General features: G+C 49.0%; 1 protein-coding gene across 2 annotated transcripts; it reads right to left on the reverse strand.

Moving 5' to 3' along the window:
• Positions 1–366: 366 nt before the first annotated feature.
• ARHGAP36 (Rho GTPase activating protein 36) lies at positions 367–23633 on the reverse strand. 2 transcript variants are annotated; one of them, XM_064517964.1, is made up of 11 exons: positions 23406–23633; positions 19699–19855; positions 15316–15378; positions 14298–14554; positions 12978–13173; positions 12413–12468; positions 11735–11885; positions 8577–8725; positions 6619–6789; positions 4616–4713; positions 367–2774 (listed from the first exon to the last, which is right to left on the reverse strand). In XM_064517964.1, the coding sequence occupies exons 2-11, from the start codon at positions 19811–19813 to the stop codon at positions 2636–2638; spliced, it is 1395 nt and encodes a 464-aa protein (XP_064374034.1). In that variant the 5' UTR covers positions 19814–19855; positions 23406–23633; the 3' UTR covers positions 367–2635. The 2 variants fall into 2 exon arrangements, with proteins under 2 accessions (XP_064374034.1, XP_025968701.1); XM_026112916.2 differs by lacking the exon at positions 23406–23633 and adding an exon at positions 21674–23362.
• Between the last annotated feature and the right edge of the window lie 1395 nt (positions 23634–25028).

Genomic DNA, 25028 nt, shown 5'->3' on the forward strand with positions numbered 1-25028 from the left:
GGCACCTTCATCCCTGCTGTGGGGCTGCTCTCCTGCTGTGGGGCTACCCCACACCTCCACCAGCTCCTGGAGGGTGCCACTGGCCCCCAGGGTCACTCCTGCCTATCTCCCTCCCTCCCTGCCTCCCCTGGGGTAGTGGGGGTCCCTTGGCCCCTTCACCAGCACCAGGGAGACAGAGACTGTGGCCCCACATGACAACCCCTGCCATGGGGTTTGACCTCCCCCACCATCACTCACAGGCCCCATGCTCTCCTGGATCCCCTCACCAGGATCCCTCCTCCCTGGAATATTGCCCCCAAATCTCTCCAAGGTCGGTCCCTTCTGGGCTAGGGGGTCCCCTTCACCTCACAATAAAGTCAGGCCCAGTTACTCTTAAAAAGTTTTAATTGGAGAGGAGCAGCAAGGATCCAGCTTATGGGAGGTGGCCCCTGGGGGGGAACATGTGATGGGTTTTAGGGTACACATGGGCCACAGTGGTCCGCTGTGGCCCTCAGGTAAAGTGCTGGTGGCACAACAATTTTGGTTGTACCTGGATCCCAGATAATGCTCAGCTGCTTCCCAGCTTTCCAGGTGGAGCAGGGCTCCCAGGGAATCCCACTCTGGAGGCCTGCAGAGCCTTACTCAAACTCCCAACCAGAACAAAGTGCAAACCCTCTCAGCTCCCAGTGCATGTCTGTGCAAGAAGGCTCATGCACCGACCCTAAACCTAGCCCGAAATCCTACCCTCACCTCAGTGTAACCCTCTTTTAACCCTAGTCCTAATTGTAGACCTCATTTTTCTGTCTGAAACACCTCTCCAGCATCACAGCCTTAACCCAAGTGTGTTTCTGTGCATCCAGAACAGCAAAGTAGCTTAACTGTAACATGAAATTGTCCCTAGTCTGGGAGGTTTGGTAACTTCAAAGAACTTTCCCTGGCTCCCAAAGCCACCAGAGTACAGAAGATTATAGACCAGGCAAGCCCTAGCCATACCCAAGCCCTAAACCCTAAGCAAAACCCTAAACCTAATCTTGAACCTTACTCATAAGCCAAAACTTAAACCAGCTCTTAATGGAAACCTACTCTGAGGGCATGGGTGATCCCAAAACATTTCCCCATGGTTACAAACTCCATCTGAGCATGCTGAGGACAGCTAAACTGTTTGTGACAGGGAAGGGCCAAACACTTACTCTGTCCCACTCTGCCCCCAGCCCTTACTGTCACCCTGTTCTCAGTGCCAACCCCAACCATAGCCCTAACCTAAAACTGACTCTAACCCTAACTTGCACATAACTGGCAGTGACTTCGAATGCCTCAGAAACTCAAACAAACCAAGCCAGACATTTCTTAGCCAAAGACCACGAAAAAACACCAGAATCTGTAAAATATTTTAGAGGTTTTGCTGAATATAGTGTTCCCACTTACTACACCATGTCCCCATTTTTGGGACATTACAGTGTTTTCTGTCTATAAAATGAGCAGTGGAAACCTGGCTTCAAATAAAAATGAGCTACAATTCATTCTGAACATGGAGGGCCATGGTGTCTCTGTAGGTGTAGTGCTTTGCTTGGTCTGCACGGGCGTTTCTTTAGCTCCAAAAGGGATTCCTCTCTGTGGAGGATACGCCTGTGATATGACAACACACAGTAAACAGGACCCCAAAGCACAGACTGCATAATGCTGAACTGCATTTTCTGTCCTCACCACCCTGCTTACAGTCTCCATCCACTGCTCCTGCCTCAGTCCTGTCCCTGTAAGCTGCAGGCAGGTGGGCAGACCCCCACCAGAGCCCAGGTGCACCCATCCCGGCAAACTCCTGGCTGGGCAATAGGTGAGGGCTATTTTGGACTCTGTGTCCCGTCTGCTGAGCATGACATGGAGCTTATGTGCAGCCCTCCACTTCAGAGATCCCCACTGCTGCTCCTCAGTCTGCTCCAGTTTGCTGCCCTGTTGCATTGGCCTGGTGGTCATCTGGAGGGCGAGAGGCCGTGCTCCCCAGACAAGGGTGCCACGAAGGCACCCGGCAGTCTGCCACCCTGTGTGTTGCTAACCCTGAGATGTGAGCTCATGCACAAATGTATTTTTCTCACACAGTTCCCTGTATCAGCTGAGTGCTCTCCTCAGGTGGCCTGGATGTGTGAGCTTTCAATTGCACAGGGCAGGAGAAAGTCAGGTGGCCCAGCTCGGGGAACAGAAGTCTCAAACACCTATGAAGCAAACAGTAGGCCACAGAGGCTCTGCTGTGCTGAAGGCACTGCACTATTTCAGACTTGCAAAGAAGCAACAACACACACCGATGGCTTTTTGGCCTGCTTGCAGGGCACACTCACCTACGCGTACCACTGCCTACAAAGCCATGCATGCACAGCCACAGTTTTCACCACACAAGCATGCAGTTCTTCGTTGTCATCTAGCAACAAACCCACTCTCTGGAAACCAAGCCTGCTGTCGCAAACCTGCAAACACATCTCCCGCTGTAGGGCTGCCTACACCAGAACAATTTGGCATGTTTACTGTTAACAAAGACATTCCCACAGAGATTCATACTCCCTGCCCTTCTCCACTCCTCTGAAGTAGGATAGAGGACTTATTTTTGTGGCAGAAAGCTTGCCCAGTTCTGTCCATGGAAAGTAGCACTGGAGCTGTCCCAGGCTTGCTAAATGCCAACATCCAGGTTTAGAAATGAGACACTGCTGTATAACTCTGACGAGAGCTGGTTTCTTTCCAGGGTGCAAGACTGACTGGGCAGCAGGGATGGTGGACTCTCCTCTGTCAAAGGCTCGCTCTCTGTGCTCCTGAGAAAGGAAAGAAAACACAGATGCTGTTTGCAAACTGCTTCTATTGCTAGCCCCCCCTTCCAAATGGGCTGTAGCAGTGACCCCAAATATCTGTCATCTCTTTGGACAGTTTCAAAAGACGTCTGTAGTTTGACGTTTTCTTAACTTCTCTCACAGATTAACACTAAACAGTTCATTTCATTGGACTAGAGTTTAGGGGTGTTCTTTCTATTATGATTTCTTGTACTGACTTTTCCCTATACTGAGTTTGTGGTGATGTCAAACAGGTAACTTGCCTTTTGTCAAAAACACTTTTGCCTTGGCAAAAACACTCCTGTCTGCCTCCTGACACTGAGAGCTTAAAACTACTGTATTATGACTTTCCTTTTTTGTGATTATGGTATTTTGGTATTCTTCACCAAAAGATGACTCTAACCTTCCTTTCCTTCCCATTTTCCCCCATTTTTGAGGGTGTGGAAGAGCTGTACATTGATGTGTGGCTGTACCATCACTGCTTTGGGAGTGATGCACTCTGCATGAAGCCAAGGAGCATCTCAAAAAAACACCTCCATGAACATGTGCTCCATCTCTAAAAGCTCTAAGTGTCACAGTAAGAAAACAGGAAAGCAGAATACTGAAATGAAGTTAGTGTCTAGTACTACTTCAGGTGAATCACAGAAGGCTGAAGATTTGAGGGTTCAGATGCCTCAATGAATGATCATGAAAATAGATCATCTGCCATGACCCATAGCAAGATGCAAAGTGATCTTAGGCAGGGGGAGGCTCTGGGCACACTCTGTCTTTGGGGCTGGCAAGTCCACTTCAAAGGGAACCAGCAGAGCCCTAATTTGGCTCTGCTCCTGCCTGAGCTGTCGTGGTTCTCCAGGCTGAGACACACAACCTGCTCCTGGCTGGAGCACCAAGCTCAGGAAAGCACAATGCCAAAAGGATAGAAGAGACTTTCCTCTTCAAGCACTGTCCTGCCACAGGGAGCAGTAGCAGAGATATCACTCATACGGTCCATGGTCCCAGAAACCATTTCCCACATGATAGTCTACACTGTAACAGTGTGAAATAGTCAGCCTGAAGGCTGGTGAGCACGCCCTACTTCAGGTCACAGGGATTGAAACGCCTCCTTTGTCACCTGCTGTGATGGAGGTAGCTCCCCATACCAGACTGTGGAATGCAAGACCCTCTTACCCCACCTTCCTGACCTGCAGGGAAAGGCATGAGCTCAAATTCTGGGCTTCTCTGAGACCATGTTGTCTTGCAGCCAAAAAGCACGTGTGCAGGACATAGCTGGCGGTCACACACACACACACACACACACACACACGTGCGCCTATTCAGATGCATAAAGGAAGGGCAAAAAAGTGCACAAGAATGCAGGCAACACCAAGGGTGAAGAAAATTTGGAGGCTGGTAATGGAGCTGAAAGTAGAGCAGGCATCTGTGTATGACTGAGGAGCTCGGGCAGTGCAGAGGACTGGGAGGGTAGCAACACAAGAGCTGTTTAGATACACAAAAAAAAAGGGTGCAATGGAGGAATTCTTGTGTAAGGCAGATTTTGGGGAAGGAGAGAGTACGAGATGGAGCTCCAAGGAGGAGAGAGGATCTGGGATATTTCAGCTGGTGGAAGGCTCTAGCACAGAAAATGAAGGATTTTAGATGGAGAGTTCATGCCCAAAAGTGATAAAAGGAACAGGAAAAATTGGTGGTAAGAGGAACACATGAAGGACCAGGAGGATTTGTTTGTAGCTTGCCGGCAGTGTAATGAGTGATGCTGTATGAAAGCTTTGCCCCTGCGCAGCAAGGCACCCTCCAGCAGCACTACACAGTGTGTCTCAAGGAGGACTTACAGCACGGTATTGAACTTCCTGCGCAAGAGGTAATCAATGACATCGGGGTCTGTCTGAAATAGTCTCCTTAAGATGTCGTGTTGCATTTCTGGAGAGACCTAGGAGAGATACACAGATACACATGGCACCTTCTCTGCTCTGAGGGAAAACAAGCAAAGATAACCAAGGCAATAAGCTGCAGGGCCAAAAGGACTCCATATCAATACAAACACTCTATTTTGGTGTTGTGCTCCCCACATCTCCCAGGGAGTCTGTATGGGATGCCATCCCATGCTGTTCCCCCACTAACCCCCAGTTCTTTGTCTTGCTGTAGATATGGGAGAATTATTACAAGGCTTTTCAGGGGCCTGAGATGTCACATTCCCATAGATCTACAGGAAATGGCTATTTCTGATATTTCTCTGGAATTTCCCAGGTCCCCTCCCAAAACCAGGGCCAGAAGTGCTGAGTGTATACTCTGCTTATCCAGAATGTTTCATCTGGGGTTTGGAAACAGCTGCACAGTCTCAATTAGGTTGTTCCCAAGGAGAACAGCCTCTGCAGAAGCACTACAGCACAGCACCCAACTGCATCACATCCTTTGGGGACTGCTCCAGAGTGCCTGAGCCCACGCAAAGCACCCCATGAAACCTCTTTGGCTGCAGGCCTCACTGCACACCTTGCAGGGCCACTTGTGCCTGTTTGCTGCCCCCACCCCATAATCCACACCAAGTGACCCATCCAGTGCTCATGTACAGCATTGCACTGTTCCTGTCCTTCTCCGTCAGCATCACCAGAAAGGTGAGGAGAAGCACTGAGCCTAGAGAGGGGGTCTCAGTCTATCATGTCTCCCTGCTACTGGCTCTGGACAAGGGCAGAGCAGAAAGTGCTGTGGTGAAAGCTTAAAGTCCACCTGAACAACCAGCCAGAGCTGGACTTCCTTGGGCCAAGGCCAACAGTTACGGGCTGTCCAACATCTGTTCCATGACTGCTCCTGGAGCCTTTTCCTTAGAGAGACATGCCTTTGTGAGCTCAAGAGACCCTCACTCACCAGCCCTGGAGCGCAACATGGGCTTGCAGGAGACAGTGGGAAAGTGGGTGGATTAGGAGAGAAGGGCGGTTGTCCCCTGCTCCAAACCAGGCCCTTGGTGGGCAGTCAGGTCTGGCTGTTTGGGCCCCATCAAGGGTACAAAAGAGCCACAGTGCTGGACCCCTGTCTCCATCCCTTGCGCTGGCATTGCTAGCTCCACTTCCTGAACAGCTGGTCTCCTAGGTAAAAGTTTTATGTGCCACCAGCAATGTAAAATCACTCTGTTCAGCAATGCTAAGGCCACATCTAGGCACTGGGTCCAGTCTGGGGCCCCCAGTAAAAGGTACATTGCCATTTGCAAGCTGGTTTGGGGCTGGAACACAGGAGGTACAAGGAGCGGCCAAAGGTACTGGGTCTGTTCTGGCCAGAGAAGAGAAGGCACAGGGGGATCTTACTGCTGCCTGCTACTGCCTATTGGTAGAGGGTGGAGAGAGGATGGAGCCAGATGCTTCCTGGAGGTGTCCAGGGACAGGATGAGAGGCAGTGGCCCAAGCCGCAGCAGGGGAGATTCTGAAAAGGAAAAAATTCTTTCCGCAAGGGTGGTGCAGCCCTGAGACAGGACCCAGTCAGGTCAGGGATCTCTTCGACTAGACATGGCACTGATCTAGCTTCATAGTGAGCTTTAGTCTAGTTGGACTAGAGGCCCCAGCGATCTCTTCCCACTTGAACCTTTGTGCCTTCAGGAAAGCCATGTCGATGCATCCTGAAGTCCCTGGACTGAGACCACTGGGCTAGGCCAGGCTGAGCACTCCCTGCCTGACACTGGTGGTCCAAACTCTCCATTTGAAGAGCAGCTCTGAAGTAATCCCAGCCAGCTCCAGTTGCCTGCTACTAAGTGGGGCTAGGAATACATCCTCATTTGTGCTGCCTCTAGAAAAGGCTTCAGAGGGGAAGAAGAGGCTAGAAAGGCCTGCTCTGAGAAGCTGTCACCTACCATGAACAAGGTCTGGTAGTGCTCAATCAACCTCTGGAGCACCAATATGACAGCAGTGCTGTCTTCAATGTTCATGGCACCAGAGTCCTTCTCTCCAGGCTTCTCTTTTTGCAGGATGTTGGGGCCAAAGATTGTGGCCAAGTTTGATACTGTCATTTTATTCCCAGGAATCTAGCAAGTAAGCACAAACAGAAATTGCAGATTACAGATGTGGTGGCGTAAAACATCCCTGGATACCCCAGCCCACCCCTGGACGGGAACATGGGCTACCACATAAGGAAGGGATCTTGATCTGGGTCCAGTCTGGTCACAGGGCCAGCAAGAAAGGTCTGTGGTGCTGGAGCACACTCACTCCCTTGCCTTGCATCAGGGCCTCCATTCCCATCTAACTCACTTTCATAACCCCTATCAGAAGGTAACAACCAACATTTCTACATCATCTTATAATATGGGACGAAGCCTTTGTATCATGCAGAGACTTAGAGTTCTAGTTGTCCAGAGAAACCAAAATCAACCTCAGTATATGATAATGAATTCTTTATGAAAGTTGGAGGTGGAAAAACAAAATTAGGCCAAAGAAAAGGCCCTTTGTGCTGCCTGAGCAGACATACAGCCGGGCCTCCCTGGGGTTCTTGTGACTCAGAAAATCACTTAGCTGGACTGAGAGCAACACAAAAGAAAGAACTCTGCCTAGAAAAGGGGATTTAGTGACAATTCTGTTTTTGTTTTATCTCCATTTCTCGCCTTTTTCTTCCTCTATGTTTTAAAATGTTGCCTGTCCCAGTTTCTGTAAAAACAAAACCCAACCCCTGAACAACTTTGCTTGGCTCTTTTGGGGGCATTCACTGTTAGGACAAGGCCTAACACCTGAGGGCTGTGGTTTAGGGCTCTGGTTTATGCAGAGTCCCATCATGTTCCTGGTTTAAAGAAGAGTCTTTCTTATTCCGAATTGCATTTTCTGCAGTTGCTATAATCCAGGTCCAGAAAATGCAACTGAGACTAATGCCTCAGGCAGCTTTCAGCTGACGCTAATCTGGACTCTTTGTTCTCTAATTTCAATTTTGCAAATACAACCCAGCACCACAGGCAGATGCGGTATTTTCAGTCTCTGCTGTTCTTTCACCTTGAGTTTAGGGGCATTTGCCTTGTTGGTTTGTTAGGGAAGCGGAGCTGCATCTCACACATGAAATTGCTGGAAGCAGCTCCAGCCTGTGCCAGTACTTTTGAAGGACAAAATTTCCTTTGTGTGCTGAAAGGCCTCACTGTCCTGGGAAATGCACTCTATACATGACTCCATGGGCTATGATATCCCCAGAACTTCAGCACAGTGACAGGCCTTTCCCAGAGCTCAAAATGTACCAGGGAGTAGCTTCAGGTGTGTAGGATATGGCAGCCCGGATTTTTGTTTATAATTAATCTGCTTAAAACAGTCACTGAAAATGCACAAAAAACTCTTTGGCATTTGGCTGGCTGAGCAGTACCCACAGGAACAGACACCGTGAGCCTGAGGTGCCAAAGGATTAACCTGGGCTTGTGAGAAGCTCTCCTTCCCACAGATGCAGGCGGGATGAGCATGGGAGTCCAGCTCAATAACCTTTTTTATTCCTGACACTTGTATGGTGTTTCAGCTGAGACAAAAAAGAGAGTGCTAAAAAAATCTTCCTGAAAATTTGAAACATAGGGTTTCTGGCCTTTTTTTTTCTTAATGAAACATTGCAGCTTCTCTAGTCAGTGTGATACTTCCTTCTAGTGCCTTTCATTTTAGTGGGGAAAGAAATGGTAAAATATTCAAAGCCAAGGCAGGATATGCCTTTTCAGATCAAAGGATGTATTTCCCTGAACTGGTTTTTCATTCCATTGAGATTTGCCCTAGAACATTTTTTTCTCCTGCTTGGTTTTGACCAACAAAGTGAAACAACTCCTTCCTTATGCAGTTGACCCTTTCGGGCCAGCCTTACCTCTTGGCCGTCAGGGCCCCGGGAGCTCTCAGCATGCTGGGCCACCTCGTTGAGGAACTGCAGAAGCCGGTGCAGCGTGTCGCTGTGGCAGGGGGGCAGCAGGAAGAGCAGCAACTGGAGCGTGGCAAGCTGCTCTGGGCACTCCATGGCTAGGCAGAGAGCAGCCTGTTATTTAGCACAGTTCCCGTCCTGCCCAGCACACATTTCCAGCTGGACAGCCTTAGACACATCTTGCCCGTAGTTTAAATCCACCAGATCTGGAGGGAGCCAGACTGTGTCCTACCCTTTAGCTAAAAGCAAGTGATTCTGGCCAGTTTGTCATCCTGTACAGCTAGGACACCCCAGAAGGGGCTGCGACGTGATTGCATTTGGTACTGTGCAGCCCCATAGCCAAAGACTGTCCTGGACGGGAGGGACTATAATGCATTTATAAAATAGAGCACAGACTGCAACAACCGCACACGGCAATGCCGTCAGATCAGTTAAGGCAGTTGCTCTTTCAGTGACTTGGTATAACATCTCTTCCTCATATTTGCATTACATGCCTCATTTTCCTAACTTGCCCACATATGCTGTTTACTCAGAGCTCAGCTCAGGCATATATGCCTGCTTTTGTTTAAGACATATAAGAACAATTTGTTTTCTTATTTCTTTGTTTTCTTTTCCTATATGGAAACTTTTGCTTCCTATGGGTTTTCTGGAAATAAATATCACTGGCTTTTATTTTTTTAATAAACTTTGCACACAACAGAGCAAGGGGAGAAACTGCCTTCCTCTTTACAGACCTGATGTGTTTCACACACCTTATTTGACGCTCATTCATCATAGGGGTTCACCACGTGTTCTCGGAGAACTCATAAACCACGATATTTTTGAGAAACAGTGATCTATCGCAGCCTAGGACATATCTTACTTAAGGTGGAGGTGAACTGAGCTTCAAATACAACAACTGTGCATTCCATTTTCAGCTCTTTCATTGACTCTTGCCTGCTCCTGGTGCATTGACCAAGGAGTTTGGAACTGGACCATTCACACAGTTCATAGTTAAGACTGTAGGGTTGTTTCAAGCAAGGCTCTGACTCCATCCTCAACCTCTCTGGCATTGCCTGTTTCCATAACCCAGGCAACAGACACTAAGGCCATCAGAAGCAACTGCCTTCACCATGGTTAAGAGGAGAGGCTAAGCAGGGCAAGCATGCATGCATAGCTGCTTTCTGGGCTGTAGCCCCAGAGCTGCTGGACTGTGAACCTCAGAGGGGTCATCCCAGCCCAGTCATTTTCTGATGTCTTACTCACTTCATGGAGTGCACCTACATCTCGTACTATGGGGTTGGGTGAATAAGACTTCTGCATTCATCTGATCCAGCCCTTTGTGATTCTGTAAATCTTGTTCACATCCTCCTCAGCCTCCTCCTCTCCAGGCTGAAGAGTCTCAACCTCTCTTGTAAGGCAGCTTCTGCACCTCTCAGTTGCTTTCCTTCGCTACCCTTTGCTCACTCATTTGGTGAGGTCTTTCTGGGGCTTCTCAGGATTAGTGCAATATCTAACTACTCAGCAAAGCTCTGTATCATCCACAGACTTGGAGATCACACTGCAAGCTCCCTGATCACAGGTGGAGACGTTAAATAAAGCTAGCCCAGAACCAGCTTCTGTGGGACCCCACTGCTCATTCTTCTCCAGCCTAAATAGTGGCCACTGAACCCTGTTGTGTTCTCTCCTCTAACCAGCTCTCTGACCACAAAAGGACCTTCCCTCCCATCCTGTGTCAACTTAGTCTTTTTTAATAATCTGTCATGGGACACTTGTCAAAGGCTTTTTGAAAGTACATTGACCACTGGATCCCTTTTATCCCCATGTTACCAGTGCCCTCACAGAATCCAGCAGGGCAGGATGGTGGGATTTCCCTTTGCAGAAGCCATGCTGACTCTTTTCCAGCAGACTATGTTTATCCCTATGCTCCATGATCTCATTCTTCATCACAGACTCTCCCATCTCGTCAGGGATGGGCATGACTGGTCCACAGCTTCCAAATATGCTCTACAGCCTTTCTGTAGATGAGTATTATAAAACCCCGAAGGAGCTGGTAGCTCAAATTATTGCAGATTTGCAAAATAACTGATCAGCAAGCTCACATCAAATATAATATATGAGTACATATATAACTCTGCAAATTCTACATCTAGGACTTTAAATAAAAGACTATAAAGTAGAGACAGCACAGTCACCTCCAGCTAGGATGCTGTACTGGCTTGCTTTTTACTGGGGAGTCTATTTGCTGTTTTTTCCCTTTGATCCAGGCCTCCCCTTTCACCTGCTGAGCTGCAGAGCATTACTGCTTCTTGTTTGAAGTACGGCACTGCACAAATAGAAAAGATGGGCACTGCAGGCAGCCTTCCACCTTCATCACTATCCAGGCTTTTCTTATCTCATTGAGAAGATCCTGTGCTGAGACATGCCCCAGTCTCAGGATACATCTACCCTGAAGGAACTCAGCGGTACATGCCCATGACGACTAGCAGCCATGCCTGTAGCTCCATGCCTTTGCTCTGGGTGCGATTTCAACAGGGATGGGTTCGATTGTACACCTGCTTTGCAGTGCAGGTTTGCTGTATGCTTAGGTACTTGGGCCGGAGAACAGAAAATTGCCTCATACATTCTCCCAAGCCCCAGTACACATCTGTTCCCTCCACCAAGTGCCCTGTCTGGCTCCCTGACAATACGCAGCACCTGAAGCAAGCCCATTGGTATTCAGCAGCTTGGTTTTGATGTGGAAACAGGGATTCAAGGATTTGAGGAATCAAATCTGAGGAGATAAGGATGGAAAAAGGGAAGCAAAGACGTGATGTAGGGAACCAAGAAAGACTGAGGATGGGAGCTATGGAGTCTGCCTAAAAACTCAGTCACCTGAAACAAGGAGGGTAGGTGGACCTGAGCAGAGCATTTGCAAGGATGCCCTTGCAGATAGTGCAGACACACAAAGGAATGGCAGCACAGCTGGGCTGAGCTCCTGTGTAGCCCAGGCTGAATTGTGCTGGGGCCTGGGACTGAGCGAGGCAATTATACAAGAACTAAATTTCCTCAGAGATCTTTTTTCCTTACAAAACCAAGACTGGTGGGTGGACTGTGCAGAGTGGGAGCAACACATCCTGGGTACTTACATGCTGTGCTGAGAAAGGCTTCATAGAGCTCTCTGGGAATCAGTGAATCCGGCATGTCACGAAGAAACTCTTTGAGCAGAGCAGCCACATCATGAACGCTTTGGTGCTCATCCAAGAAAACATCCAGTCCTCGGTCAAACTCTTCCCTCAACTTGAAGATGGAGAAAATGAGAAGAATAAAAGCAATAATTAGTTATTCCTCTTTATATAACCATGATCAGTACCTGAGCGGGCTGGCTACTGACTACATCCCTGGCTGGCTGCCTGCACCGCCCCGATGCAGCGATGTCCAGAGAAGGCAAACCTGCCAGAGCTGATAGACTGCTGCTGCCGCGAGGAGGACCAGGAGCTCCTGGCTGGTGAATGGAGCCCACAGGAAGCTCTGAAATATCCACCAGGGGACACAGGCTTATCTGCTAAAGACAGCTTGGAGACATAAAGCAGAATGAAGCCTTCTCTCTATGGCTGGGAGAAGGCTCCAGTGGCTGGCAGCTGGACCACTGTGTCTCCCTGTACTATCTGAGCATCAGTTTACAGACTGTCAGTGCTCCAGGATGTGCCTGTGATATTTTAGACCTCTGCATGCCAATGTCTGCTTTCTTCATTCCCCTGTCATACAAGCTTCTGTCCTCTGAATGCAGTACCGCTACAGATGGTGCAGTAAGTGTCTCATTTTACCTGCTGAACTCTTTTCTTGGAGCTCCCAACCCGGAAGATGCCCACTGTCTGGAGACCTGGGAAACAGAGAGATCAATGCTCTGCATGCACACAGCTCCCCACAGCCCCAACTGGTCCTCAGAGCACCCCAAGTAGATTAGCATCATAGAAACAGATGTTTTACTGCATGTGGGGCAGTCTGTCCTTCTCCGCTTCCAGCAGAGAGGATAAAAATAAAAGTTTTGGAGCCATGAGATTTACCTTGGATTAATAATCTGTGGGTCAGGGACAAGAACTCACCTTTACAGTCACTTTGAGCTATAAACTGAATTCACAGGGGAGTTAAGGCCAGAGCACACCAGGAGTAGGTCACTGATATGCATGGGTGACATTTACCTCTGTCCAGAGGCTGCGTCTAGCTCAGAGGACTCTCCCTGAGAGGCAGGAGATGGCAGCGCAATCTGCCCCAACAATCAGCTGCCTCCTCTGGTCTCTAGAAACTGCGAGGCCAGATTGCCCGAGCTGAGCACTCACTGCGTGTCTGTTCTGGGACTGGCCATCTGGCTGGAGAGAAAAGCTTCATTACCGTGCATTTCAATGTGTTGGCAGCATCTGTCCACAATCCTTGGGACTTGCCAAGTGATAGGGTTGAGGCTCAACATCTTTTTTTTGCCCCGGCTTCTCCGCAGATCCAGTTCATGGGGATGTGACAACTGCAGTGCCTCCAGCAGCTTGGAAGTGTTGTCACTCAGATCAGTAATGGAGTCCACGGACATTCCCCCCTGAGACAGAGCACAGAGGCCGTTTGCAGGGTGGCAGGAACTACCCCACGAGATCCCAATACACCATCATTGCTGTGACCACAGAAGGCTGTGGGAAAGGCAAGCGTCACCTCTGAACAAACAAATGCAGAGGTCTACCAAGAGCCTGTCTTGGGTTGCAAGAGAACCACGGAGGGACCTTTCATCTCCCAAGTGCCCATTTATACACACTGCTCCTAGTGTGACATGTTTCTAAACACAGCCTTCCTAATGGGGCACGGTCTATGTTACAAGCTGACACAGGGAAAGGGGAAACATCCCCACATCTTTCATCTTTGGCTGCGCAATATGCTGGATTTAGTTACCTGTACTGGAGCTGCTCTACACCAAGGGTTACAGGTACTGAGCAAGAAGCAGGCCTGGGTCTCTGCTCAGAAGAGATGAGGCAAACCAAACCTGAGCTATTACCCACTTCCCCTCACAGAAAACAAGATTAATACCAAGAAGAAGCTGGCCAAGGCCAGCCAGTTGCGCCATCTTCCTTGTCCTTTGATGCGAGGGGAGTGACTAGTGAAAGCACAGCCGTTCAGAGACATGGTAGATGTCCCCACAGTAGTGAGGGGTCTCACCCTGCTGTGAGGCCAGGGAGCCAACATGACCCACCATCAGTGGCCACAGCTTCTGAGGAGAATTCAGCCAAAGAGGCAACTCTTCCATGGAGAATTCACATCTGTTCACAGTGCTGCTTGCCAAGCCTTGATGCAGTGGATGAGCAGAAAAATCCACACTACTGATGATGAATCTGTATCCATCTCCAATGACTTTTGGCACGACGGCCAGGTCTTTTTCGTAAACTTGGCTTTCCTCAGCTCTCAGGCTTGAAAAGAGCTGAGCTAGCAGACAGTGGTGCACCCTTCATCATCCATCTTTTGGGTGAAAGTGGCCCCTGAGCATGTGAACCCTGCCCATCCCATTTCCTTGAGAGCAGACAGGGACCGACCCAGCATGCAGCATGAATAATCCACATTCATAGAGACAAGACCCTGGGAAAACATGTTAACTGCTGAAGTCAGGGCCTTCCCCAACTTGCAGTGCCATCATAGCATGAGATTGCCACACAGCCTAGTTCATTTTTGCAATCATACCCTTCGCTGGCTCCAGGAGCTGTTGTCAAGAAAAGTGGGGGAAAGCGGCTCCTCGGAGTACACCTTGCAGGGTACCAGCCCGCAGCTTCTGCCCAGCGTAGACTTCTTCTGGATCTGAGCCCGATATCTTATCACTGTTGCTTCCACCTCTAAGCAGAGCCGGCGACTGCTCTTCACTTCTTCTTGCAGTTGCTTGTACGCACGATCATTGTTGATGACTTGGAAGAGTGGGATCCCAAAAGTCTGAGGATAGCCATCTACGGAGAAGCACAGGACAAATGGAAAAGTATTGCTAACAGCAAAAGCAAGAGGGAGCTGCGCTAGCATAGGCTAGCTGCCAAGAACACATGTGCATGCCTGGCTAAAATAACCTGCATCAGCTGTGTCTGTCTGAGGGTGGCATTTTTCCCAGATAACCTTTCCCCCTGCTGCACCTCCTTGTAGATTCAAGGAGACCCCTGTCTTACTTCCAACCTCCACTTCCACCCTAGGCCAAAGGGCTTTGCAACTGAAGCATGAGTCATGTGAAAAAGGAATTCCTCTTGTGGAATATCAGCCTGCTGCTTGATATTGTCCTTGACTGGACTTATATTCATATGAAGAAAAATAGTGACTGTTAATTCCCACCAGACCATGCTCTACACTTCTGTTTTCCCCAGGTTTGTGGCTGACATCCTTCAAGGGACAATAAAACCAGAACCCAAAGCAGTGAGACTGGGGGTGGAATATGCAGGTAGAAAAATGTATATGTACATCCATATAAATGTGTCAGTGCATTCATACACACACACACACACACACACACACACACACGCACGCATCCTTTCCATACACTCTCACATGTTTGTATACATACCATTACAGTGCACACACTACTCTGGAGAAAAGCAAAACAACATGGGACGATGTATCATTGAATTTAGGCAGGATGCACCTCACAGTTCAGCTCCATCAAAAATCGCCAATTCTGCCAAATTCTGCCAGGACCCAAAGTCTGGGTAAAAGGGAAGCTGCTCACCTTTCTTCTCCTTGGAAAAGCTCTCCAGTTTCTGGCGGATAGATTTACTACCTTTAGGGCCAACTACAGGGAGAAAAGAAAGCAAAGGTAATGCAACGCGTCTGCTTTAGTACAGCCCCCTTTTAAACACCTTTGCCCTGCACCCTCAGCACAGCCACAGGCAGCTCACTTGGGCAAAGGGATGCTGCGTGCCTGGAGAGGCAGCCCCAGCTGACGTTGTGCAGAGGGGGAGCATGGGGCCATGCAGGCTGGCGTGGCGAACATCGGCTACCCAGGGGAAATGGTCCCAGAGAGGAGCCACCTCCCTCCTGAGGAGAGGGGACCCCTCTGCACGCCGGCACCCAGATGGCAGGATCAGGTGCCACACTATAGCCTTGGGTTAAAGACACCCATGCAGTGCAAGATTCATACCATCTGGCCCACACCACAGCCCTGTAAAACTCTCTCCATCAGGGCTAGCAGCAACAATAGCTCCCAACCATGTGCCCAGGAAGACTTTCATTGCCATGGGGCACATCCCTGAAGATTATTGATGTGCACAACAGCAGGGAGAGAGGGGCTGCTTGATGCAAGCATGGCTGAGACCCATCACTATTTCCCAGGTGTAGGCTTGCTCCCCACAAGCAGGTGCCAGCAGTAAGTTCACCCTAGACAAGTACCACAGCATCTCCCATGAGTCCTCCCCCGCTACCACAGCCCTCCAACACCCCCACATCCTTCTACCTCTTCCGCGATGATGCCAGGTCCCCTCGGCCCCACATGTGATAAGACAGACAAGGGCAACACACTCCCCCATCACCTACATCCCATCCTCTACATCCCCCCACCGCACCCACAGCAGTCTCTCCAGCCCCACAACCATGCCTTACTATCACCTTCCTAGATACAATCCTGAAGGAGTAATCTAGCAACACACAAAAACTACAAGGTAGGGTGAATGATCAAGGAACCACCAGACAGCCAGCAAATTAACTCGCATTACTCAGCAGAGTCAAAATGAACCGCAGCTGATCTTTCAGGTGGCACCCCAGCTTCCTACACCCAGCTGGAGGAAACTCCTGACGCTAGAATAGCTACCAAATGTAGTCTGTGTATGGGACATGCTCTGGAAGACTGTGGTGGGCAGGATGCAGAATTTGGCTGAGAACAGCAGCCCTCAAATGGGTTCTCATGCACAAAAGGCCAGTGGAAAAATCTTAGCTGTCCAAAGGCTGTAGCTTAGAACTGTTCTGGTCACCTGAATATTTTGTCTCCATGTTATACATGACCCTGTATTAATGGTGATGTCCTAGTGATTACTTAATGACTTGGAAAGATAACTCAGTTCAGTCTCAGAGATCTGGTCTCACTACTGGAAAAAAAATATAGCCCTGGAAAAATTTTTGTGAATGATTTACAGAGCATAGACAAGTAAAGTTAGACAAAATACATACCATCCAGAAATCCCATACTGGTCCTAGAGAGTCACACCCCACTGCTAAGTATTCCCCAATTTGTACATCCGAGGACTGCAGTCAGCATTTTTTGCCACAGCAATGAACTGAAAACTCATTCATTATACACTCTAAAACCTTTCCAGGATGCATCATCCCATTCTGGCTTGTGTTCCTTATTCTAAGGAATTCTCTTCTTAGACACAGCTTATGTAAATGTTTGGGTTATTTAGTAAGTTTTGGAAGAGAACTATTAAAGCTGGTATGAACAGTATGTACATAAAAGAATAGCATAGGTTAATCATTACACAGCATCATATGTGTTGTTTCATTCAAATGACGAGGTATCAAGAAGACAGAGTACAACCTGGAGCCATAAAATACCCAGATAAGGAAACAAAAGGCCAGCGAAACTCAACAATTTCACCACAGACTCAGGAGGGTTGACACAAGGCATTGAGGCAGAACATCACAATAACTCCCTACTCCTAAAGGGTGTAAAAGGCCTGTCTGAAAAACAGGTTGCTATTGCCAGTCAAGAGGGAAGAGAAAGAGGAAGCCAGCTGAAAGCCTAGAAAATCATATCCTGAGTGCAGGGCACATGCACCTGACCAGATGCAATGTGGATTCTCTGTCTGAAGGAGCAGACTGTGTTTCAGGATACTTCATCTCTTAAGAGTTTGAGTTCTTAACAGAAACAAACCAGGAAGCAACAAATATTAAAGAAACCATCATGATCCCCTTCTCCAGAAAGCCTGAGCTGCTGTCTCCAAGACAGAGTAATGCACATGACCCACTACAAACCCAGGAGATAAAGGCAACCACCTTTTTCCTGAGATATATTACCACAAGCTTAATGCTGTACACCCTCCAAAGATTTCATCTTTCTGACTGAACCACAGACTTGTTCCTGCAGGTTTGGCCAAAATGAGATGTAGTGCCCATTCTGTACTTCCTCTGTAGTTGAAAAGGGCCATCCTGAAGAGGCTATTTGCTGCTAAGGTCTCAGATGCTGCCAAAGTTTGTTGGAACTGAATGAGGCAAGGACCACGGGAAGGAGAAGAGCAGCCGCAAGGGTATCAAAGCTGAAGGCTGCCCCGAAGGATGGTTCACAAGGGGCTGCACACCTTGTGTTCCTGGTAGTCTAAGCCCTCCCCGGAGAAGTGAGGGTTAAAAGAGGTGCTGACCACCTTTTCCTTTAGGAAAATAATAACAACTGTGCAATAGGTGTTTATTAAAGCAGGAATTTCACATTGGCAGCTGTTGGGGAACAAGTCCAGGTTGGTGCATGGACCAAACAGAGACCAAATTCAGGCATTTCCTAATTTCGTAAACTTCCCTTTAAAACACTGAGACAGGAATGCAATGTTTCAGGTGCAATATTTTAATACCTAATCCTCAGCTGGAATCTTACGCTGACCTCAGCCAACTGCAAAAAAGCAATAGCAAGTAGAGATCTAAGGGATACAAAGATGGACCAAAGGATAGAGGAATTCACCAGACAGCAATTGCTTCCTTCAGAGATCAGGTGAAGGTGGTGCCCAAATACACACAAGGATGAAGATCAGGATTCTTCAGTACCCTGTGCTTATCCTGCAGGAAGAGAGGAGCCCAATGAACAAAATGCAGCACATGTAAAAGAAAGGAAGGGATTTTTTTTTTTTTTTTTTTTTGCACTGCACTGTTCCCTAGGGAAGTTACTGCTGCAGGGTATCACTGAAACCAGGATCAAAACAGCTCAAAAAAAAGAAAGAAAAAACCACAAAGAAACAAGACGTATGTGGCCAGAGCCCGCCAGGGACTGTAATATGGCCTGTGATGGGTGGTGCTGCAGGCCTGGGTCAATCAAGTGTTCTGGGAATGGAGGGGGCGTTCTCTCATTTTCTCTTCTTGGAGCTATTTCATTGCACGAAACCTTTGAAATATTAATTAAAACAGCAAAAACTCAGCTCTCACCCCTATTAAGTAGGTGCAGTTACCCTCTGCTACCTATTCACTGTCCAGTGTGAGGTTGAGGTTGGGCGTTAGGAAAAGCTCCTTCCCCAGGAGAGTGTCATGGTGCTGGGACAGGTCCCTGGAGAGGCTGGGAGGCTCCATCTTTGGGGGGGATCTCAGCCCCAGGCACTCTGGGCAGGTGCTGGCGACAGCCCTGCTGTGAGCATGCAGTGGGGCTGGCAACCCCCGAGGTCCCTTTGCCCCCACACAGCTGAGAACATGCAACCGTACAACTAGTGAGCTATATGCATCTTCTGCCCTGCCATGATACCAAAATATGGCCCAGGGAGGAGGCATTTGAAGCTGGTCTCCTGTCAACTCTTGAGTAACAAGCACAGTTTGGAAGGGGTCAACCGGTCCCTCACTAGCTGTACTTGTTAGATGTATAGATGTCTGAGCATATATCCCAGCTATCACAGGGGACGGAGGAAGCTAGGGGAACCCAGAAAATGACTGTATTTCTATATAGGTCAAGACAGAGGATCACAGTCCCTGTGGAGCTTCTATATTTATCTGACCATTAATTTCAGTAGCACATCTTCCAGCCTTGCATAAGCCCTATCTCAGCATCAGGACTTTGTGCTGAACATTAATCCACAAAGCAAAGCAAAGTGTCCCATCCCAACAGCATTAATATGGTCCCACTGGAAGACCTTGCCAAGTCCTGTTGCATCTGTTTTGGATTAGGAGAATCAAAAGCAGACAACAGGCAAGGTCACATTCTCACACTCCTGCGGATGCACAAAGCCTCCTTCAGAAGGCTGATGAGACCTTAGAAGCTCGGACGAAAGCAGGGAGGAAAAAATAAAACAAACCAAAAGTCATAAGTAAGTGCCACAGATATCATCCCATAAACATCATCCCATGTTATGAAGTGCGGGAGCGCAGGTGAGTTGCAGTAACAGCTCAGGTGCCAGCCCTCCCTCAGCAGGAGCTGTTTTCTCCCCTCTCCTACCTTTAGCCAGGCTGAGATCTCCAACAAGCAGCTTTTCCTGCAGCTGGTAGAGGGCAAGCTCTTGCAGAATGGCTCTTTCCAACTCTGAAAGGCTGTGCAGGAGCATGGGTTGCATTTTGGTGCTGGGTCCTGGCAGAAGAGCTGAGATACAGTTCCTCTGAAAAGCAAATATGTAAAAATAAAAAGTCAGAAGCACATCACTGACATTTATTCTGGGGGAAAAGCTGCTGATAATGCTATGCAGCACCTTCCCAGTGTGCAGAGGACACTTGCTCCCTCTTTCACCTCCCTAAAGATCTCCAGGTGTCCCCAGCCGCATCACCTCACCTTCAGCTTCCAAGCAAAGGGCCTGGAGGCATTGGAGAGGGTGCAGGGAATCTTGGCCCTGGATCCTAAGACCCCATGGTCACCTTGAGGCATTTCATTGCTTGCCAGAGAGTTTCCTGGCCAATTCTGGCCATGTCTTCTTCCACATGAAGCCTCACTAGACTAGTTCACGTACATAAAATTGGGCACACCCTGATTAGCACATCCTGGAATATAGTTCCTGGCTAGCGTCAGCCCCTGGATCACGCTTCATGTGAGCAAAGTCAGGATGGAGGCAAGTTGAACTATCTGCTTACCAAACCCAGATGGCTAACGTGATTCCAAAGCTCAACAAAAACTCATGTGAGAGAAACACAAGTAAGCAGCACTTAGCCATACTTGGTCTAACATTGTGTCTAACATGCTTCTCTTTCCCTCTCTCCACCTATCTGAGAGGTGCTCAGCAAATATACACAGCCCGGGGCTGTCCCTCTGTCCCAGTGCATCCTCACACTGTGCCTGCAGACTGAACCCTGAGCTGCCTAAGTTTGTGGTGACATTGGGATTGGCCCTAGGTTTGTCCAAATTCAGACCTTCTTCACCCCCCTCCTGGAGCAGTGACATTTAATGAAAAGTTTTGGCTGCTGTGGCAGCCTGAGCATTTCCCAGCTCACTTCAGCCTTGCCCTCCAACGCGCCCCACCAAGTGAGGGGGCCTGAATCTTGTGGGGACCTTCTCATATTTGAATGTTACATTAACAAAAATGGGCACCAACAATCAATCTTCACACAAAATTGGCTGAATGCTACTCCTGGCCTCCTGACTGCAGCTCAACACAAGCAGAACCAGCCACTCTGGGCAGAAGGGGTTGAGATGAGCTACCAGGCTCGGACCAGTCTTTGTAGGATGTTCTGGGGGCACATACCACTCCCCTCACTGACCCAAGTCTTCAGCTCCTGTGACGCACTAGATCCTGAGGTACGAGGAGTAACTGAGAACTGGCAAATTCCCAAGAGCAGCTGCAGAATGGCTCTGACTCAGGCTCGTTTACAGTGGCTATTTAACCTGGGAACATCTGGGCAGCCTGCACACCACCACTCCCTCTCGCCTCTTGCAATATGTTGCCTAAGTCGGAGAGAGACTAAACAGATGTTTTCCACTCTGCAGAAATGTAGGTTTAGCAGTTTGCCCTTAGGGTGAATAAAAAGACTAGAGCATGGGGGTTTTTTTAGTCATATAAAATTTCTAAAACCTGCAAATCAGGACACATTCCATTAAATATGACTTAAGGCCTTATTTTATTTAAGCTGTTCTTCTCTACTGTTTTTCCCTGTTTTAAATTTCTATTTTTTAGTTCAGCACTTAACACTGAGCTTGATTTCTTCTAAATCATTCACTTACAGTATTGACCCATGCCTCCAAAGCCTCATCATTACAGCCCTTACTCATTACAGAAAGAGCTATGGCTAACAGCAAATATCCCTGGGCAGGTTTCGGCTGAACACTCAACTGCCCTATCTCCAGCAAGGAAGAGTTTCATCAGCCTCAAGGCAGTGATCACCACCGAGCTTTCCTCCCTTGCATCTTTTCTTCTCCCCGCTGTTTCCAACATGCTGGAAAGGCCAAGGACAGATTCACACCGGCTCCCCCAGTCCTCTCCCGCACTAACCTCGGTGCCTGTTCCGAGAGGTCACGGCAGCTGCCTGGGAACGCTGCTCCTCCTCTGCGAGAGCTCAGGAGCCTGCCAGCAACCCCGACCCCGCTAGCGTGCCCTGCAATGCCTCCTCCGGCGCCCAGCGAACCGGAGGCAAAGTCCAAAGAGCAAAAAGCAGCAGTAAATGGAAGAAAGAAACCAGGTTATCAGCATGTACACAGAAAAGACATGCAGTCCAAGTGCAGGATACAGAAGGAGACTTCCCAAGGAGGGCTTCAAAGCAATAGCAAAAAAAATAATCAGCTGGAAGTATCCTAGAGCCAGTGATAAGGGTGAAAACACCCAGTAGTGCTGGTACGGGCAGCGCAACAGAAGATAGTCTGTGCAAGTTCTTGTATTAGCCTCAGCGTGGTATGAACTGAGCACCTCTGTGCCCTCTGCCTGGGGGAGGAATTTTGTCTGCGGCAGTGTTTGATTTGGCCAGCTTTTAAATTTTTAAGGAGATTTAGAAAGTTCTGTAAATTCCAAAAAAAAAAAAAAAAGAAAAGTTATGAGGCTCCACAAAAGGGCAAACCATAAAGGGAATTCAGCCAAAGCCAAAGATATTCTTGAACTATTTCAAGTTTATTGCAAAAACTATGAGCCTCTGCACAGGTGTGGTGACAAAAATGAGATGCAACATAGCCAAGTTTTTTGGTTGCAGCATGGGAAGAGCTTGGTTGGTTGCTGCTCAACACCTTTGCATGCTTAAAACTTGCCACTGGGGTACACAGATGCCCGTGACTGTCTAATACAACTGGACTCATGGCTAAATACCAGGAAGAGCTGTGGCACACTATCAACACAGCAGCTAATCTTTCAAGCCACTGGATTTAGCACTGATTCCCGTGCGAAGTTTGCAGCTCAGGGGCTGGAGAGTCATAATACCTGATTTTGCGATATTTAACTTCTAGGTCAAGCACAGGCTATGGGGACCTGCCTGAATAGGGACTTCTTCATTATTAAATTATTAAACAACAGCAAAATCTGTTGTTTAGTCGTGCCCCTTAACTTAATCCAAGGCAATGCCTCCCTAGCAAGACCCAGCAGAGGCCCACGGTCTTGAACTCCATACATTGCTTTTTTGTAGCATTCGACCATCAAAAAAAAGTCAGGAACAGACAGAATTTGTGCCTAAGCAAGGGGCTCACGTGGGGCTTCCCAGCAGCCCGTGAACTGATCCACTACCAGCAGATGCAGGAGATGGGGCAGAAAAGCCCTTGAGCCAGGTGGCCCAAAGGAAATTATCTTTCTGCAGCTGAGGCTCACAGCTCCGGACAAAGCTGCTGGCGGCCATGTTCACAGCCACCGCCTGAGCTACAGGGTTGGTCTGAGCACAAAGTCACTGAGGATGCGGCTGCCTTAGGGAAAGCAGGGGGAAACCTGATTAGAGAAGGGAGAACAGGGAGAAAGCAGAAAGGAGAAGCGAGGACACTCAGCTACCATAAGCCCTGCAAGAATAGCCCTGCAAAATGACACCATCGCCAGCTTGCTGCTAAACTTTCATAGAGAGCGTTAACACGGCAGTTGCTCTCTGCACAAATTTTCCATGCTTATTTTTAAGACTAGGACTTTTTTAAGTTAAGTAAGTCTCATGGGAAAAACTCGGCTCAGCTGCCCCCTCTATTCCCATAGAGCTACATTTGCTCCCCCATTTTCAGCAGCAAAGTTGCCCTCTTTTCAGCTGGAGCAAAAGAATGGTATTTACCTTCCTTGCTTTCTCCGTGCAGTGTGACTGACGACAGCCCGGGCCCCTTTCTCTTCCTTCAAGATGATGATTTTGAAAGCAGCATCTCGGCCGTGTCCTGCCCCGTATAGAGGGTGAGGGGAGCCTTCCCTGCCTGCTAGGAGGATAAGGAGCAAAGAAGTGGTAGAGAGAAGAAGGCGGCAGCTGAATGCAGCCACGGGGACGAGAGGGGTGATGAGAAAATGAATTTCTTGCCAAGAGAAATGAGAGCCAGAAACAGTGTGGAGATAGAGGGCAGGGTTAGATGGAAAGGAACGGCACTTCCCACGCCCGACAATGTTTGTTCCCTAGCAGAAAGGCTTGTTGCTCAATCGCCACTTTCCCTACCCGTAGCTATCAATAATTAAGTCATCTACCAAAGCACTAGACACTCCAGCAGGGGAAACCTGAAAGGGAAATTTGCTGCTCAGGTGCTAGTGGATGGCTCTCCATGACTCTCCATGCAGACCTCTGAACTGCTCCATCTCAGCACCTTTGAAACGCCCAAGTCTCCAACGTGGTGCAGGCTGGGCAGGCTGGGCCAGGCACACAGCCCAGGGCTGCCCTCTTCATCCAGGGTAGATGTACAGTTAACGTGGGGTACGATGTGTCATATGTGGCGGGTTACAGACCCCGGAGGGCCTTACAAACAAACAGCAACCCACAAGACGTGCATGTTCACACCATGAATTGATGCCTCCTGCGCCGCAGGCCAGGCTCCCAGTCTGTGACGTGCTGATGTGGGTGCAATGGCACGTTCCCATGCAAAGCCGGGCTGCTCCAGGTCTCCCAAGAGCTGGCGGTCCTGCTGCAGTGGTGGCCGCTGCTGCACATTGCTAAGGTGAAGCTGAGCTGAGCTGTCCCCTGGTTGTGGCACAGTGTCCTGGGGGGATGCGTTACTGCTCTGGGCAGAGGGGAAGTCAGCTGGCAAACACACTGCATGGGTCCCCTTGCAGCGTGAAAATCAGTGACTGCCAGCATGAGGTGTAAAGGAGGAGCAACTCTGCTCCTGCCCCAGAAAAGAGGGGAGGTGTTTGCAGCCCCTGCCTTTGGTTCAGGCTTGCCCACAGAGATGCATGGCAGGTCAAGCACTGGAGCGACGGGACTGATCTGGGACTTGTCTCACAGCTGACAACAATGCTAACAGAGCAGCTTTCACCCATGCAAAGGGACCCTCTCCCCCCCCACCCCGGGCACCATCAAGGCCTCTGCTGTTCCTCTACAGCTGGAGCTGCTCTCCTGGTGACAGGAATGCCGGATGGGGTCCCAAACAGGATGTCCCACCACATTCAGCCTCTGCTCACTGGCAGCCATCCTGTCCCCAGCAGGATTGCTAGAGCCACCTTCCATATAGCAACTCAAGCTACATGAAGCTCAGATGTGCCCATGGGTCCGTCTCACTGATGCATGCAAGCTGACTTCTAGCTTCTACTCTCCACGGTAGTGCAGTCCCTTATGATGTTCTGCCAGCCCTCAAATGCCCACGTCATGGTACATCCCACCTTATGCCTGGTTCCATATCTCTGGAGAACATCTGGGCTATCCTGAGGGTCCCTTTTAATATGATGCCTCCTGTCCACATTGGACCCAGTCTGCCACCACTTG

This window comes from Dromaius novaehollandiae, chromosome 11 (assembly GCF_036370855.1).
Source record: "Dromaius novaehollandiae isolate bDroNov1 chromosome 11, bDroNov1.hap1, whole genome shotgun sequence".
Lineage (NCBI taxonomy): Eukaryota > Metazoa > Chordata > Aves > Casuariiformes > Dromaiidae > Dromaius > Dromaius novaehollandiae.

What these genes read in the sequence shown, in the direction of transcription:
- ARHGAP36 (XM_064517964.1), bottom strand. Translation starts at nt 19,813, where the DNA reads ATGCAACCCATGCTCCTGCACAGCCTTTCAGAGTTGGAAAGAGCCATT. An exon ending in AGATCTCAGCCTGGCTAAAG is followed by an intron (nt 15,379 to 19,698) that starts GTAGGAGAGGGG and finishes TTCTCCCTGTAG; the next exon opens with TTGGCCCTAAAGGTAGTAAA. An exon ending in ACTACCAGACCTTGTTCATG is followed by an intron (nt 4,714 to 6,618) that starts GTAGGTGACAGC and finishes TATCTCTCCTAG; the next exon opens with GTCTCTCCAGAAATGCAACA.